Below are 13,415 nucleotides of genomic sequence, written 5' to 3'. Positions count from 1 at the left end.
GCTGAAACAGGAAATTGCGGTGCGCGTTTGACTTGCAGTAGCAGTAGTGTCTTCTAAGCCAAAGTGCCGGCTAGAGACACTTGTAGGCAGGTCTCATCCGTGTCTTGTACGAAGTATCAGCCGAGCGCAGTTCAGTTTCATAATCTGAACAATCTTCTTGCCTTTCATTCCACATCGCAAAAAGTTTGGTGAATTCCTTGCCTGCCAAACCCTGCTTCCATTTCACATAGCACGAGATTAAAAATAAAAAGTGATGCAGTTTTTATTTAACAAGGGAATGTGTAATTGGATAATACATACGGCGACTTCTTAAGTTCGGCGGTTAGCCTGTCCATCTCCTATGTTGGTATGCATACGTTCCAACAATACATTTAGTGCAACCCAGCTGAGGTGTAGCATCAGAAATGGATGCTGTCAGATTAAAAGAGGGAAAGAATGATCAAGATGGCCATCAAACGATCAGGAAATCGAAAGGAAAATGATGGTTAAAGAAAAAAACATATAGTAATTGACTAAACTGCTGTGCATGTTTCCCTGTCTGACTTTGCAATGCAAAGTAGGAAGGCCATGAATAAAGCTAAACATCACATCCTTAACTGACAACCTATATATTGTCCAAAGAGTATAATTGCTTTAGAAGGCAGCTAGATTACTTGTACATGAAGAAGCTTAATTTATCCCCAAAAAGATTTCCTTGACAACCTATCTACCTCTAATACAATATAAATGACGTGTAGAGGCACAATCAGTGCTACTTCTTTTTAGAAAATATGGCATATACTACCAATAAGTCAATATATTCTCTGTGTTATTTTAACTTTTTTAGGGGTTTAAACAGAATGAGCAAGCGACCTGCCCTTCTCTTAATTCACCTTTCGAGGAACTTCCAACTCTCAAGAAACAGAAAGAGGGTTATGAGTTATGACCTGTAGCGTCCGACTTGGTGAGGTTTGACAAACTATGACTTCACTCGCTCATTGATCTAGGCATCCGGATCAAGTCCAAAGATAAATTGGAGTTCCACATGCGCAATAATGCGATCGCAATCGAACAATGTACAGGAGATCAACCACGGTGAAGTGAGCAAATTGAAATGGTACGAAGAACTTACAAAGGACATCGCTGATCCTTAGATAGGCATCAACCCACCTAACACTAGGGACTAACCTCAGAATGTTGAGTGAGGGCTCCTCCAAGAGATGAAGAGGTGTAAATTGGTGAACCTAAGAGCATCTCCAATAGCTACACCATCTCAATCGTTATCCGTTCTATATGCCAAAATGCCAAAAAATATATATCCAACAACCCCTCCATCACACCCGCCATTTTTACGCGCGCTCCATCATCGGCCTCACATACGCCAAATGTGGTGTGCCTCTCTCCTCACGCCATCTTCCAACTATCTTCTCCCCGGTGTGCTCGCGCCATCATTCGGAGCAATGACGACGATGGACCACCAGCGCAGATCGATAGCGATGAAGCTCGTCGGCGTCCATCCTCACGCTCCCTGCCCTCGCCCTCTCCAACCCTGCCTCTGGCTTTGCCTCAGCCAGACTTCCCCATGTCGCTTCCTTCCGCCGCTAGGCGCTCCGGCGACGTGGGTGGGTGGCGGCGTCGGTCGTGGCCTCGCCCAGCTCCGTGCTTAGCGAGCACACCTTCAAGCAGCTCCAGCCTGGGAGCGACAACGAGGACGAGGAGGGAGCGTACGGGAGCGACGGCGACGAGGGAGTTGAGGCAGTAGTAGGGGAGGGGTTCCATGGGGACGAGGAGAAGCTCACCATTTCTAGGCTCGCCCTGCTCGACGAGCTCATCACCACGCTCGAGAAGCGTGGAATTTGGTTCGTAGACGTCGATTTCCAGCCTGATTTGTGGGGGGGGGGGGGTCAAGGAAGGTGACGCGTTGATTTGTTCGGACCTAAATGGAATCGGGACAATTTGACTCGATTTTAGTAGAATCAGACATGGGGAGTGACAGATGGACCAGAGCAGCGAGAGGGAGATAGTCTGAGGAGAGGGAGATAAGTGGTGGGACCAGGTTATATAATACTATTAAAAAAATGAGAGAGAATATAGATGTGGAATATGAATGTGTTGTTGGAGTAGTGAAGTAATATGGAAGAAGAATATTTATAGATGTTAATCCATACGGAGATATAGATGATGAAATATATATGTGCTTTTAGAATTGCTCTAAGGATATCCACCGACTCTTTTTAGTTCAACTAATAATACTACTTTATCAAATTAAGTTTAAAAAAATTAGTATAATAAACTAAACTTAAAATGATTCATGGTTACCCTTAAGTTCACTAATTTGCATCCCTAGCTCTTCGTTTCCTGTAATAGTGTAAGCCAGAAGAGGACCATGGCAATAGTGTAGCACAAGAAGAAACCTTGTTCTGAATATGTATTTCCTGTCACTTCAATGGTATGGTATCCGTGTCATGTGGCTAATAGCCATGGATCTAGTCTCACTAATTACAAGTTGGGTGGGACTATTGTGGATTTTTCTATTATTTCTTGGTTGCTGAAACTTAAGATGACTATTAGGGCAATGCTTGTACATGGGCGTCCAAGACGAGGAAACCCCCGGACGCCACGAGCAGCTGCCCAAGCACTCTCATCCACTCGTCAAAGCCACTCGCTCTTATCCTCTGTGCAGCTGTACCCCGATCACAACTCGATGCCCAACCTCTCTCTTTCTGCTACGCTGCTCACACCCGTGCTCCCTGCTTACTCACCATTGAAGGGCCCTTCTCTCTCTCTCTACACACACACAGGCAGTGTATGCGGTTGCATACCCAAATTATTTTAAAAAAACTGAATGTTGTGTATATTAGAAATATATGTAAATGTATAACAAATTGGGCTAATATGACTTAACTTCTTCCATAACGTCCTCAGTACTATCCTAAGGATATTTTGAGCATAGATTTGTTGCGTCTTCCTTTCCAACTCACCTTCATTGTTGATATGCATAAAGATGAAAGGTTTACAAATTTTAACATCTTTCTTGCGTATTGAACATTTTAAATTATTATCAGTATCCACACACCCATCCTAAAAATCCTGGCTCTTCACTGCATCCAGAGCCTGGCAGCCAACGGCGGTTTTTTTCTTCTGTAGAGTTCCTTCAAATCCCTTGCACGTGAGGTTTGAGCGGTTGACCGTTGTTTCTACAAAGGGGTAGGAAAATGGAAGGTTTGGTTACTTTTGTGCATCTGTTGTTGCTTAATGTTTCAACTACCAAGTCAAAATGTTTCAGAAGTTCGTCTCAGATGTTGCGAAACTCAATATTCCATTTTTTTTTCCTTTTGTTGTTGCAAAGTCTGATCGTTTTTTGTTGCATTTTGCATTCGATTCGCTGTTTGCCCCCTAGGAATTGATCTCGTTTCTTCTATGATTGCTTGCTTGCCCTTTGTCGCCCTGAGCTGTGTGGAATCAGACGGTTGATACTCCGTATTTGGTAGCGTTGTAAACAGTGGGCCGACCGTCCGACACTAGCGTCCGGATCGGACGTCCGGCGTTAGCAGCACAATCAACTGCACCCAAAAAATGAAAGGAAAGGAAAGGAAATAATTAAATGGAGCAGAGAAACTGTACCAAGGAAATTAGCCTGAGTTTTAAGGCTGCAAAAATATGGAACATATTACTGTCATGCTAAACATTGGAACTGTGCTTCTAGAGGCAAGGGGACGCAGCCAGGGCACCAACTATTTCGTTTGCAACGTCACGAGCAAGAGGTCAGACTGCCTTGCCTGTCGTGCTCAGATCTTGTCCAGTATTTTTCCAGAGATGGCCACCAATCTTATGACCTGACGATGAGCAACCCCACCTGCTCCAAGAGATTGCATTCTTCTACCTCCATGTGCATGAATTCAAAAATAGCTTCGTGTTCCTTGCTTTCATGCATGACGGCAACTTCAGATTTTTGTGTGACCTTTTCTTTTCCCTTTTGAAGATTACTTATTTAGGTGACTAGAGATAGCAAAAATGTACCCTGGCTTGATAGAGATCATGATCAATACTCGTTTCCTTCACTAGAGTTGTAGGCTATGTATCCGAAAGTGAAAATGATATTTGGCCACGGGCTATAGACTACAGAGCAAAACGCATCCGACTGAATCTCAATGGAATAATGGAACAATATGGCGACTTTGCTTCACAAGAACTTCAATAAGAAGCTTCTCGATACATAGTATGCTTGATGTCCTCATCTACTAGACTCTTCATGAATGTTCTCTGTAGACTTCTCCTAGTTGAGTTTTCTGTCGTTCGCCTGCACAGTATGGTCAATTTGAATTCACCTAACCTCCTGTTGTTGTCTCTGTCAGAAAGAATAAATAGGATACCTGGAAATTCACAGCATTTCAACCGGGCCATAAACTTGTGACCTAAGCAGCGGAATTCATCCGATTATGAACTATTGAGCTTTAAGAAACTGTACAATATATTTCAATCTAAAAGAAGATAAAGAAAACGACATATGCTACGAGGGCGAATGGGAGAAAAGCAGCACAAGAGCAAAGGAAGCAGAAAGACCTTTAAGAACTTCCTTGACAGTTCACAAAATTGTTGCTTCCAGTACAGACACTGAGGTCCCTTTCTTATAACCTGTAAAGAGGGGGAATAAAAGTTGTGAATTAACAATTTTCAAGAGACGCTGTTGATAATGCAATGTTGCGCTGCCACTTTATTCTCCCGATTGATAAATACTAGTAGTGCATTCCAGCCAGGAGAAACTAGCAGCTCAAAGTGCACCAGCTGCATAGCTTTTGGTGCTCCGATCAACATGCAGTGTTCTCACTTGCATGGAGACAAAAGTGATGTGCAGATTTGATGTGCATTCTGCCGGGAAACAGAAAAAAAGGAATAAAAAATTTTGTGGGAAGAAGCACATTCCTCGAATCAGAATTTCTGTCTCTGGTTTCATCTTTCTGTCCAGGAAAAAGGAAAGGGTCTATGCCATATCGCCAGCATAAAAAAGTTAGCCTAAGTTATGTATACACACATCATTTTGCATACTGCAGAGTAAGATAATGTGACTAGTAGTAATCTCTCTCCTTGAGAAATGTCTGAATGCATGTTAGAGTTGAGCAATCTGGCATCTCACACAAAATAGCTTGTCCTGCACCTTGATAGCTAATGTATTGTGAGCAAATGTAATGGAATGGTTCGATTATGGAGGTGCGGCTCTAGTGATAATGACAATATGACTTCAAATTTGAGCTCTACTTTCGCAGGATTTAGGGGTTCTACAGAAAAACATACATCTGCAATATATACACCTCATCTGAACAAAGAAGATGGCTCTCAGAAAAACAGGGTTGCATTAATACATATAGCTGTTTGCCAAGAAGGAAGTTGGGATTTAGAAAACCCCATCTAAATAAATAAATAAAAAGTAGCTAATCGGAAGAGATATGGAGTTGAAGAGAGTAACTAGCCGACAGGCTTACAGTTATCGAGCAGGAATGTTCCATAAGTCTTTCAAGTGGAACTTAAAGGACATTCTTAACTACCATGCATTCTAACTCGACAAAAAGGAAAGGTCCAAACATGATTCCTTTCCTCTTTTTTTTGTCTAAATCGGAGTAGTGTAGATATACATTTAGAGGGCTGCTTGGTTTGTAAGGTTTCTGCAAAATGCATGCAAAGAACTTGGCAGACATCAGAAACTGCCACGCTTGCATATTTTGATAAGCCACAAGGGTCAACAATCTCTTTTATCTTGCTACAGATTCAATTGGATTGCTGAAATTATCAACAGTGCACAGAGGATTACTCCACAAGACCAACTGACAGGGGCCAAAAGACCAATAATGTAAATGGATGTTTCAGCTTTGTTTATCAAAGCTAGTAACAAAGGGAATAGCCTAAATACTTGTAAGGCAAAATTACATGAGTCACTGGGCATGCAAACTAACAGAAAATAGGAGTAGTAACTTTCAACTGCAAGGAAGGAAAGACAATCAGTGACTTATTGGACAAATTGTTTCATAGGATAGCTGCTAGACCCTCCTTTTTGACAGGCTTGTTCCCTGGAAATGCCGTGCGAGATGCATCAACAAGCACCTTGAAGCTGTAAGGTTCATGCATCGACAGCTCCGAGAGAACCTTCCTGTTGAGTTGGATGTTCTCCTTTACCAATCCATGCATAAAGTTGCCATAGTTCACCTAGTAGTCAGATGCAAGAAGAGAGCTACTTAAATGTCAAAATGCAAGGCAGATAGCAGTACCTTGAATTATTTGTTCTAAAATAAGCATGTACAAAACTATGGTAGTTAGCAATTAGCAAATGCTAAAATCCCATTCCTTTTCAGAAGTAGAATGCAACAGATACATACCCCATGCAATCGTGTACCAGCATTAATGCGCTCAATCCAAAGGGATCTCATATCCCTCTTCTTGTTACGTCTGTCCCTGTAGGAATATTGCAAGGCTTTCTCAACCCTCTCCCTTGCTATCCTTATGCAATTTTTTGCCCTTCCTCTAAATCCCTTTGCCAACTTGAAAATCTTGCCCTTATTCATTTTTGAGAAACTGGGTTTTCCTGAATACTTTTTTCCCTTCCTGCAATGTGAACCAAAAGATGGGAAACATTATGTTAGCAAATGCTATATTAGAACTTAGAAGCGAGCTAAAATGCCCTGACTTTGCACTTAAAAATCCATCAAAAGGATCATATCATAACAAAATTCATGTGCACTATTTGTTTGATAAAAAAAAAAACTCCATGGCCACCAAAATTCATTTCGTCGCTCAACCATTAACTCTTCAAGTCATGCCACCATATAGTAGTATAATGTAATGAACCATTGGTGGTAACATGCCCAAAAAACTACAAGACAACTAAGTATCTCTGATTCACTTTGTCCAAGGAAACAACTACTAACTCATGTTAGCACGTCCCCCTCCGCAAACGAAGCAACTGTGTCTCCTTTTTCTTGAGGAAATGAAAGTTTAACCATTCAGTTCACCATCTAAAATCCATGCCCCCTTGACATACTGGTACAAACCCAACGTTCCAACCCAATAGACATCTTCAGACCTCAACACACGCCAGATTTTCACTACATCAATTGCAACCGGACACATTTTGTCACAGCCAGAAAAGCGTAGGGGCAATGGGGGTTTAGTTGAACCCCCAGATTGGAAAATAAACTGCAGCCACACCTTAGGCCCCTAGTCCTGTGGCGTCAACTGAGATCGATCTTGCGCTGGATTTGATAGCTCACAGCAGTTACAGGATATCCTAGAAGAAAAGTCGCTCTTAGATAAATCCATCCAAGTAGGCTAGGGTTCCTTACCAATATCAAAGAAATAAAGTCCGGATGGATCTCCACTACACGCCACGCCAATACAATACTAGAGGACGGGTGCGGAGGAGGACGAGAACGAAGGCAGTGCGGAAGAGGTTCCTTCGGGGTGGCTCCGCGGCTGGCGTGCTTCGGTGGGTAGGAGGCTGGAGGCGGGTTAGGCGGCGCGGCCGACTGCGAAGAAGACAACGCTTCTCAACAGGCCTTTTTTTGGGCTGACTAGGCCCAGTCTGGCCCGACATGGTTAGGCCCCAAAATTTTAATGGTATTTTCCGTACAGAATACTGTACACGCTATGAGTTTTTTTAAAAAATCTATGATACAATCAAGGACGCACACGACACATACTATACTCACGCCTCACACATGTACATGTGTACACGTCCTAATCACACGCTAAAGACATATTAGAGGGCTCTTAGACCCTTAATGTGTGAGCACGCACATCCTATTCAATATGTACGCTTATGCATACCCTATTGTGAGGATGGTGAAATCTTTAGAGGGACGGTGAATTAGGACACTTAAAAACTAATTACTTTAAAACTTTACAAGATAAATTTATCTCAATTTCTATCTAAATATGCTCTAGATTTATCTAGTATGTCTACTCTACCGCTCAAGAGGATTGTAACCTACTTTAATAAGGTAAATTGTAAGTACGTAAATACAGAAACGTAAATAAGGTAGAGAGATAAATTTAGCATAAGGGATTTTTATCTCGTGGTATCGGTGGCACACAAGGCACCCCTAGTCTATGTTAGAGCTCTACAAAAGATATGTTCCCGATCGTCAAGTCTCTTCCGATCACGACTCTTGAGCTACCAAGTCACCAAGATAAGACATCAAGCACGATGAGCCATCAAGCCACTAAGGCGAGGTCTCATCACTAACTTCTCTTCTGATAACTTGTATGTTGTCTTCACTTCGGAGCTTTAGTAACAAACATAAGGGTCTTTACGTCCCCACACAATTTTCTTGCCGCCGCTCCACACCAAGTCAGAGGGTCAATAAGTTACCGGTGAGTCACAAAGACTCTAGGCGTCAGCGTACCTCTTGGTACACGGTTGGATCACTTATTGATCCACTTTTTATGTTGCAGCACCTAGCAACACTTCTCTCTAGATCTAATAGTACTAATCACTCTTTAATGGTGTGCTAATTGCTTTGGATGAACACTTTTAGCACTTTAATGGCTTGGATATCTTCTCAAGTGTATATGAGCTTCCTCTGAACTCTAGCACCTTCAAATGGCCGAGTGGGTGAGTATTTATAGTTTCAAACTCGCCAACTAGCTGTTGCTCCAACAGCTCAACTTTACTGTGAACACCGAATAATCCAGTGACAATAATAGTACAAGCACTAGACCATCCGGTGTGTGCAACCTCAGAAACTAGCCGTTAGAACCCACTCAGAACCACTTCTGAATACTGGATTGTCCGGTGTATACTTCATCTCCATCACCAGACTATCCAGTGTGTATACTTGAGCCTGACTGAGCCAACTTCTTCATTGTTCAACTGTCTGGTATGTACACCTTCTGATCACCTGACCTTCCGATATGTTGATTTCCATCCCTTTGTAACTCTTTGGAAAACAATCCGGTGTGCATTGTCATATAGTCATCGGACCTTCCGGTATATTGATCTTCAGCCTTCAACAGTTGCAGAGCTTCTATTAAATGCTCTGGTGTGTAGATCACACAGATCATCGGACTATCCGGTGAAGTCATTTCTTTTCTTCTCTTAGTGAAAATACTCCGGTGTGTGCAAACTCCTGAGCACTGGACCTTCCAGTGAGAACAAACTGATTTAATCTTAATTTTCCACCATTCTAGAAAATGCACCGGTGTGTATACCTTTGGCATCACCGGACTATCCTATAGTGGAGTTCCAACGGCTAGTTTATGAGTTTGTACTCACTAGATAATACGGTGTTAGTACCACTGTTCTCACTGGATTATTTGGTGTTAACAACTTTTCTGAGCTGTTGGGTTAATGGCTAGTGCGAGTTTGAGGCTACAAATATCCCTCCACTCAGTCATTTGAAGGTGTGACATGCTGCTAGAGTCTATAGAAGTTCATATACATTTGAGAATACATCCAAGCCACCAAAGTACTTAAAATGATTATCTAAGATGATTAAGTATAAGATTAATGAGTGATTAATGTTTATAGGCCTAGAGAGAGTGTTGCTAGGTGATTACTGCTTAGAGAGTGGATCAAGGAGTGATTCAACTGTGTATCGAGAGGTACGCCGGTACCTTGGAGTCTTTGGTGACTCGCTGATAACTTGTTAACCCTCCGACTTGGTGTGGAGCGGCGGCTAGACATGTGTACGGGGACGCGGAGAACCTTGCCTTGGTGGCTCAAGCTCCGAAGTGATCACGGTGGCAAGGGACCAAAAGAGAGGCTTATGGTGAGGTCTTGTCTTGGTGGTTTGGTGACTCATCTAGGTTGAGACATTGTCTTTATGACTTGGTAGCTCAATATCTTTGATGGAGCTCCAACATGGACTAGGGGTGACATTCATGCTATTGATACCACAGAAGAAAAAAAATCTTATACCGAGTTTGCTCTCTCTATCTTATTTATGTTTCTGCATTTACTTACTTGCAATTTACCTTTTTAAGTAGGTTTCAAGCGTTTTGATTGGTAGAGTAGACTCACTAGATAAACCTAGAGCACATCTAGATATAAATTGATATAGGTTTATCTTGTGTTATTTTTGGAGCCGAATAGATTCTAAGTGTTCTAATTCACCCCCCTCTTAGGACATCACCGATCCCCACAGTTTCTGATATTTTCCTCTAAAATATTGGTGTGGAATGTCATGGCTTAAATTTATCCGCACGACGTGATGCGGTTCGCGAGGTTGTGGATACTTGTCGTCCGGATTTGGTTTGTTTTCAAGAAACCAAGTTGGCATTCATCTCTGATAGTGACGTCCCATTGCTGCTGGGTTCTAGATTTTGCAATTTTGTGTTTTTACCCACAGCTGGTACTCGTGGAGGCATTCTGGTGGCCTGGAGTAATGATGCATTTCAGGACTTGGCTTTTTGAGTTGATCAGCATTCAGTTTCAGTGAACCTCAAGCCACTGGATGGGCCAACCTAGTGGTTCACGAGAGTTTATGGGCCTCAACAAGACTCAGAGAAAATTGCCTTCCTATAGGAGTTGAGAGAGGTTCAGACTTTTTGCTCTAGTCTGTGGGCTTTGATCAGAGATTTCAATCTAATTTATCAATCAGAGGATAAGAATAACACTAATATTAATAGGGCCATGATGGGGAGATTTCGGCTACTGGTTGATGATCTTGAGCTAAAAGAAATTCCTTTGCTTGGTCGCTGCTATACGTGGTATAATGAGAGGGAGGCTCCAACTCTTGTCAAACTTGATCGGGTCCTTTGCACGGTGGATTGGGAGATGATCTATTCAGACTGCTTGTTACAAAGTCATGCAACTGAGATGTTCGACCACTGTCCTCTTGTATTGGGTCTTAAAGATTCAGTCAAGGGGAAAAGGAGATTTCATTTCGAAAGCTTCTGGACAAAACTCGCTGGTTTTCATGAGACGGTTGCCACCTCTTGGGTGGCACCAGTGAGCACCTCTTGCCCCTTAGAGCACCTCTCTATTAAACTTAAGCGACTGGCCCGCGCCCTACAATCATGGAGCCATCGCCAAGTTGGCCACGTCAAATCATAGTTGCAGTTGGCCAAGGAAATTCTTCAACGGTTAGAGATTGCTCAAGATTCTCGTCCTCTTTCACTAGATGAGGACATGCTAAGAAGAGAGATCAAATGTCACTACCTTGGGCTAGCTTCCCTTGAAAGAACTATAGCATGACTTCGATCTCGCATCACTTGGCTGTAAGAGGGAGATGCCAACACCTCTTTCTTTCACTTTCAAGCAAGCTTCTGCAAGAGGAAAATTTTTATTGCCAAGCTTACGGATGGTGAACAGATTGTGACAAATCAAGTTGATAAGCACAATATGGTTTTCTATTTCTACAATAATCTTAGCTCTGTTGAATAGAGACCTTCTACTCTCAACCTTCCAAGCTTCTATCAGGATTCCTTGGATCTCTCCTCCCTGGATCAGCCATTCTCTGAGGATGAGGTATGGTCCACGGTGAAGCAACTGCCTCTTAACAAGGCTCCTAGTCCCGATGGCTATACTTGACGTTTTTATCACTCTTGCTGGGGAGTGAGCAAGTGGGATGTTATGACATCCTTGTTTGCTTTGCAGCAGAGAGATGGACATAATATGGGGCTATTGAACTCGGCATTTTTGACCCTACTACCAAAGGAAGTTGATGCCATTCAAGCCAAGGATTTTCAGCCTATAAGTTTAATTCACAGCTTTTCTAAGCTGGTAGCAAAGATCATGGCTAATAGCTTGGACCCAAGACTACCCATCTTGATATCTCCCAATCAAAGTGCATTCATACATGGTCGATGCATACACGATAACTACGTCTTGGTGCAGCAAACAGTGAAGCTTCTACATCGCTAGAAAGAACCTCGCCTCCTCCTCAAGCTTGATATTTCCAAGGTGTTTGATTCCGTATAATGGCCATTCCTGTTGGAGGTTCGGACACATTTGGGTTTTGGGCATTCCTGGTGCAACATTCTTAGCAAACTACTTTCAACGGCAACCACTAAGGTTCTCCTAAATGGAGAGCCAGGGGAGGTGATTAAGCATCGTCGGGGGTTGCGCCAAGGATACCCACTGTCTCCCATGCTTTTCATCATTGTGATGGACATCTTGAATGCATTAATTAGCAAGGGCACTGACACACCATGTGTCTTTATATGCGGATGATGTAGTCCTCTTTCTAAGACCTGCTCCTACGGAGATTATCTCATCAAGGAGATCCTTTCCTGCTTTGGTGATGCTGCGAGTTTGGGGACTATCCTGCAAAAATGCTCAGTTGATCCCATCCGATGCAACAAGACAGAGCTTTATGTGGTACAAACATCTATCCCATGTGTTGTGGCAAGCTTCCCTTGCACCTATTTGGGCCTGCCAATCTCAGACAAGAAGCTGACAAAAGCCGAGCTATTACCACTAATTGATAAGTTGGAAGACAAGATGCCGGGCTGGAAGGATGCACTGATGAATAAAGTAGGTCGGATGATCTTAGTAAAAATAGTTCTCATGACAATACCCATCTACTAGCTGATCGCTATGGATCTACCCAAATGGGCCGTCCATGCGATTGACAAGAGGCGCCGGGCATTTCTATGGAAAGGTCGTGAATAAGTAAATGGAGGTAACTGCCTAGTGGCTTAGGAGAAAGTTTGCAGGCTACTTGAGCTTGGAGGACTTAGAATACATAATCTAGAACTAATGGGTTGGGCACTAAGGATGAGGTGGCTTTGGCTGCAAAAAACACAACCTGATCGTTCTTGGGTAGGACTCCAAATACCATCCCATAAAAATGTTGCAGCAATGTTTTCCATCTCAGTCACTACATGGCATTGGAGTTAACACTTTCTTTTGGACAGATAGGTGGCTCCATGGTCGGTCATTAACTGAGCTAGCGCCATCACTAGTGGCCACAGTACCAAGAAAGCACTCTGACAGCGGATGGTGGCTCAACCTCTACACGAGCACAGTTGGGTGCGTGACATTCAAGGAGCTCTAACAGTTGAGGTAATAGTTCAGTACCTGCCATTATGGGACATTCTTGAGGAGTTTGAGCTGCGGCCTGAGGAACATGATCATCATCTTTGGGTTCATTTGGCTACTAGCCAGTTCTCTTCCAAATCAGCATACAAGGCTTACTTCTTAGGAGCAGTAGGCTTTGAACCTTGGAAGCGATTATGGTGATCATGGGCTCCGTTGCGCTGCAAATTGTTTCTATGGCTTGCAATTAGGAACCACTGCTTGACTGCAAACATCTTGCTTGTCGTGGTTTGCCTCATCCAGAGAGTTGTCCCTTGTGTAATCAAGATGATGAATCAGTTCTGCACATTCTAACAAACTGCATATTTGCAAGGGAGGTCTGGTTCCAACTTTTCAGCCGGATTGGCCTCCAAGAGCTTACTCCAGGGCGGGCCGAAACTATCTTTGCAGCATGGTGGAGAAAGGC

At 43.0% G+C, this 13,415-nt stretch overlaps 1 protein-coding gene across 2 annotated transcripts; it reads right to left on the bottom strand.

Annotated features, from left to right (window-relative positions):
* Positions 1-5,799: 5,799 nt before the first annotated feature.
* LOC133919926 (uncharacterized) lies at positions 5,800-7,501 on the bottom strand. 2 transcript variants are annotated; one of them, XM_062364498.1, is made up of 3 exons: positions 7,311-7,501; positions 6,348-6,573; positions 5,800-6,177 (listed from the first exon to the last, which is right to left on the bottom strand). In XM_062364498.1, exons 2-3 carry the CDS (start codon positions 6,531-6,533, stop codon positions 5,998-6,000), a joined length of 366 nt encoding a protein of 121 aa, XP_062220482.1. In that variant the 5' UTR covers positions 6,534-6,573; positions 7,311-7,501; the 3' UTR covers positions 5,800-5,997. The 2 variants fall into 2 exon arrangements, with proteins under 2 accessions (XP_062220482.1, XP_062220491.1); XM_062364507.1 differs by lacking the exon at positions 7,311-7,501 and adding an exon at positions 7,177-7,306.
* Between the last annotated feature and the right edge of the window lie 5,914 nt (positions 7,502-13,415).

Source organism: Phragmites australis, chromosome 1, assembly GCF_958298935.1.
Source record: "Phragmites australis chromosome 1, lpPhrAust1.1, whole genome shotgun sequence".
Taxonomy (NCBI): Eukaryota; Viridiplantae; Streptophyta; class Magnoliopsida; order Poales; family Poaceae; genus Phragmites; species Phragmites australis.
The sequence above is the reverse complement of the archived record's forward strand: the minus strand, read 5'-3'. Positions and strand labels throughout refer to the sequence as shown.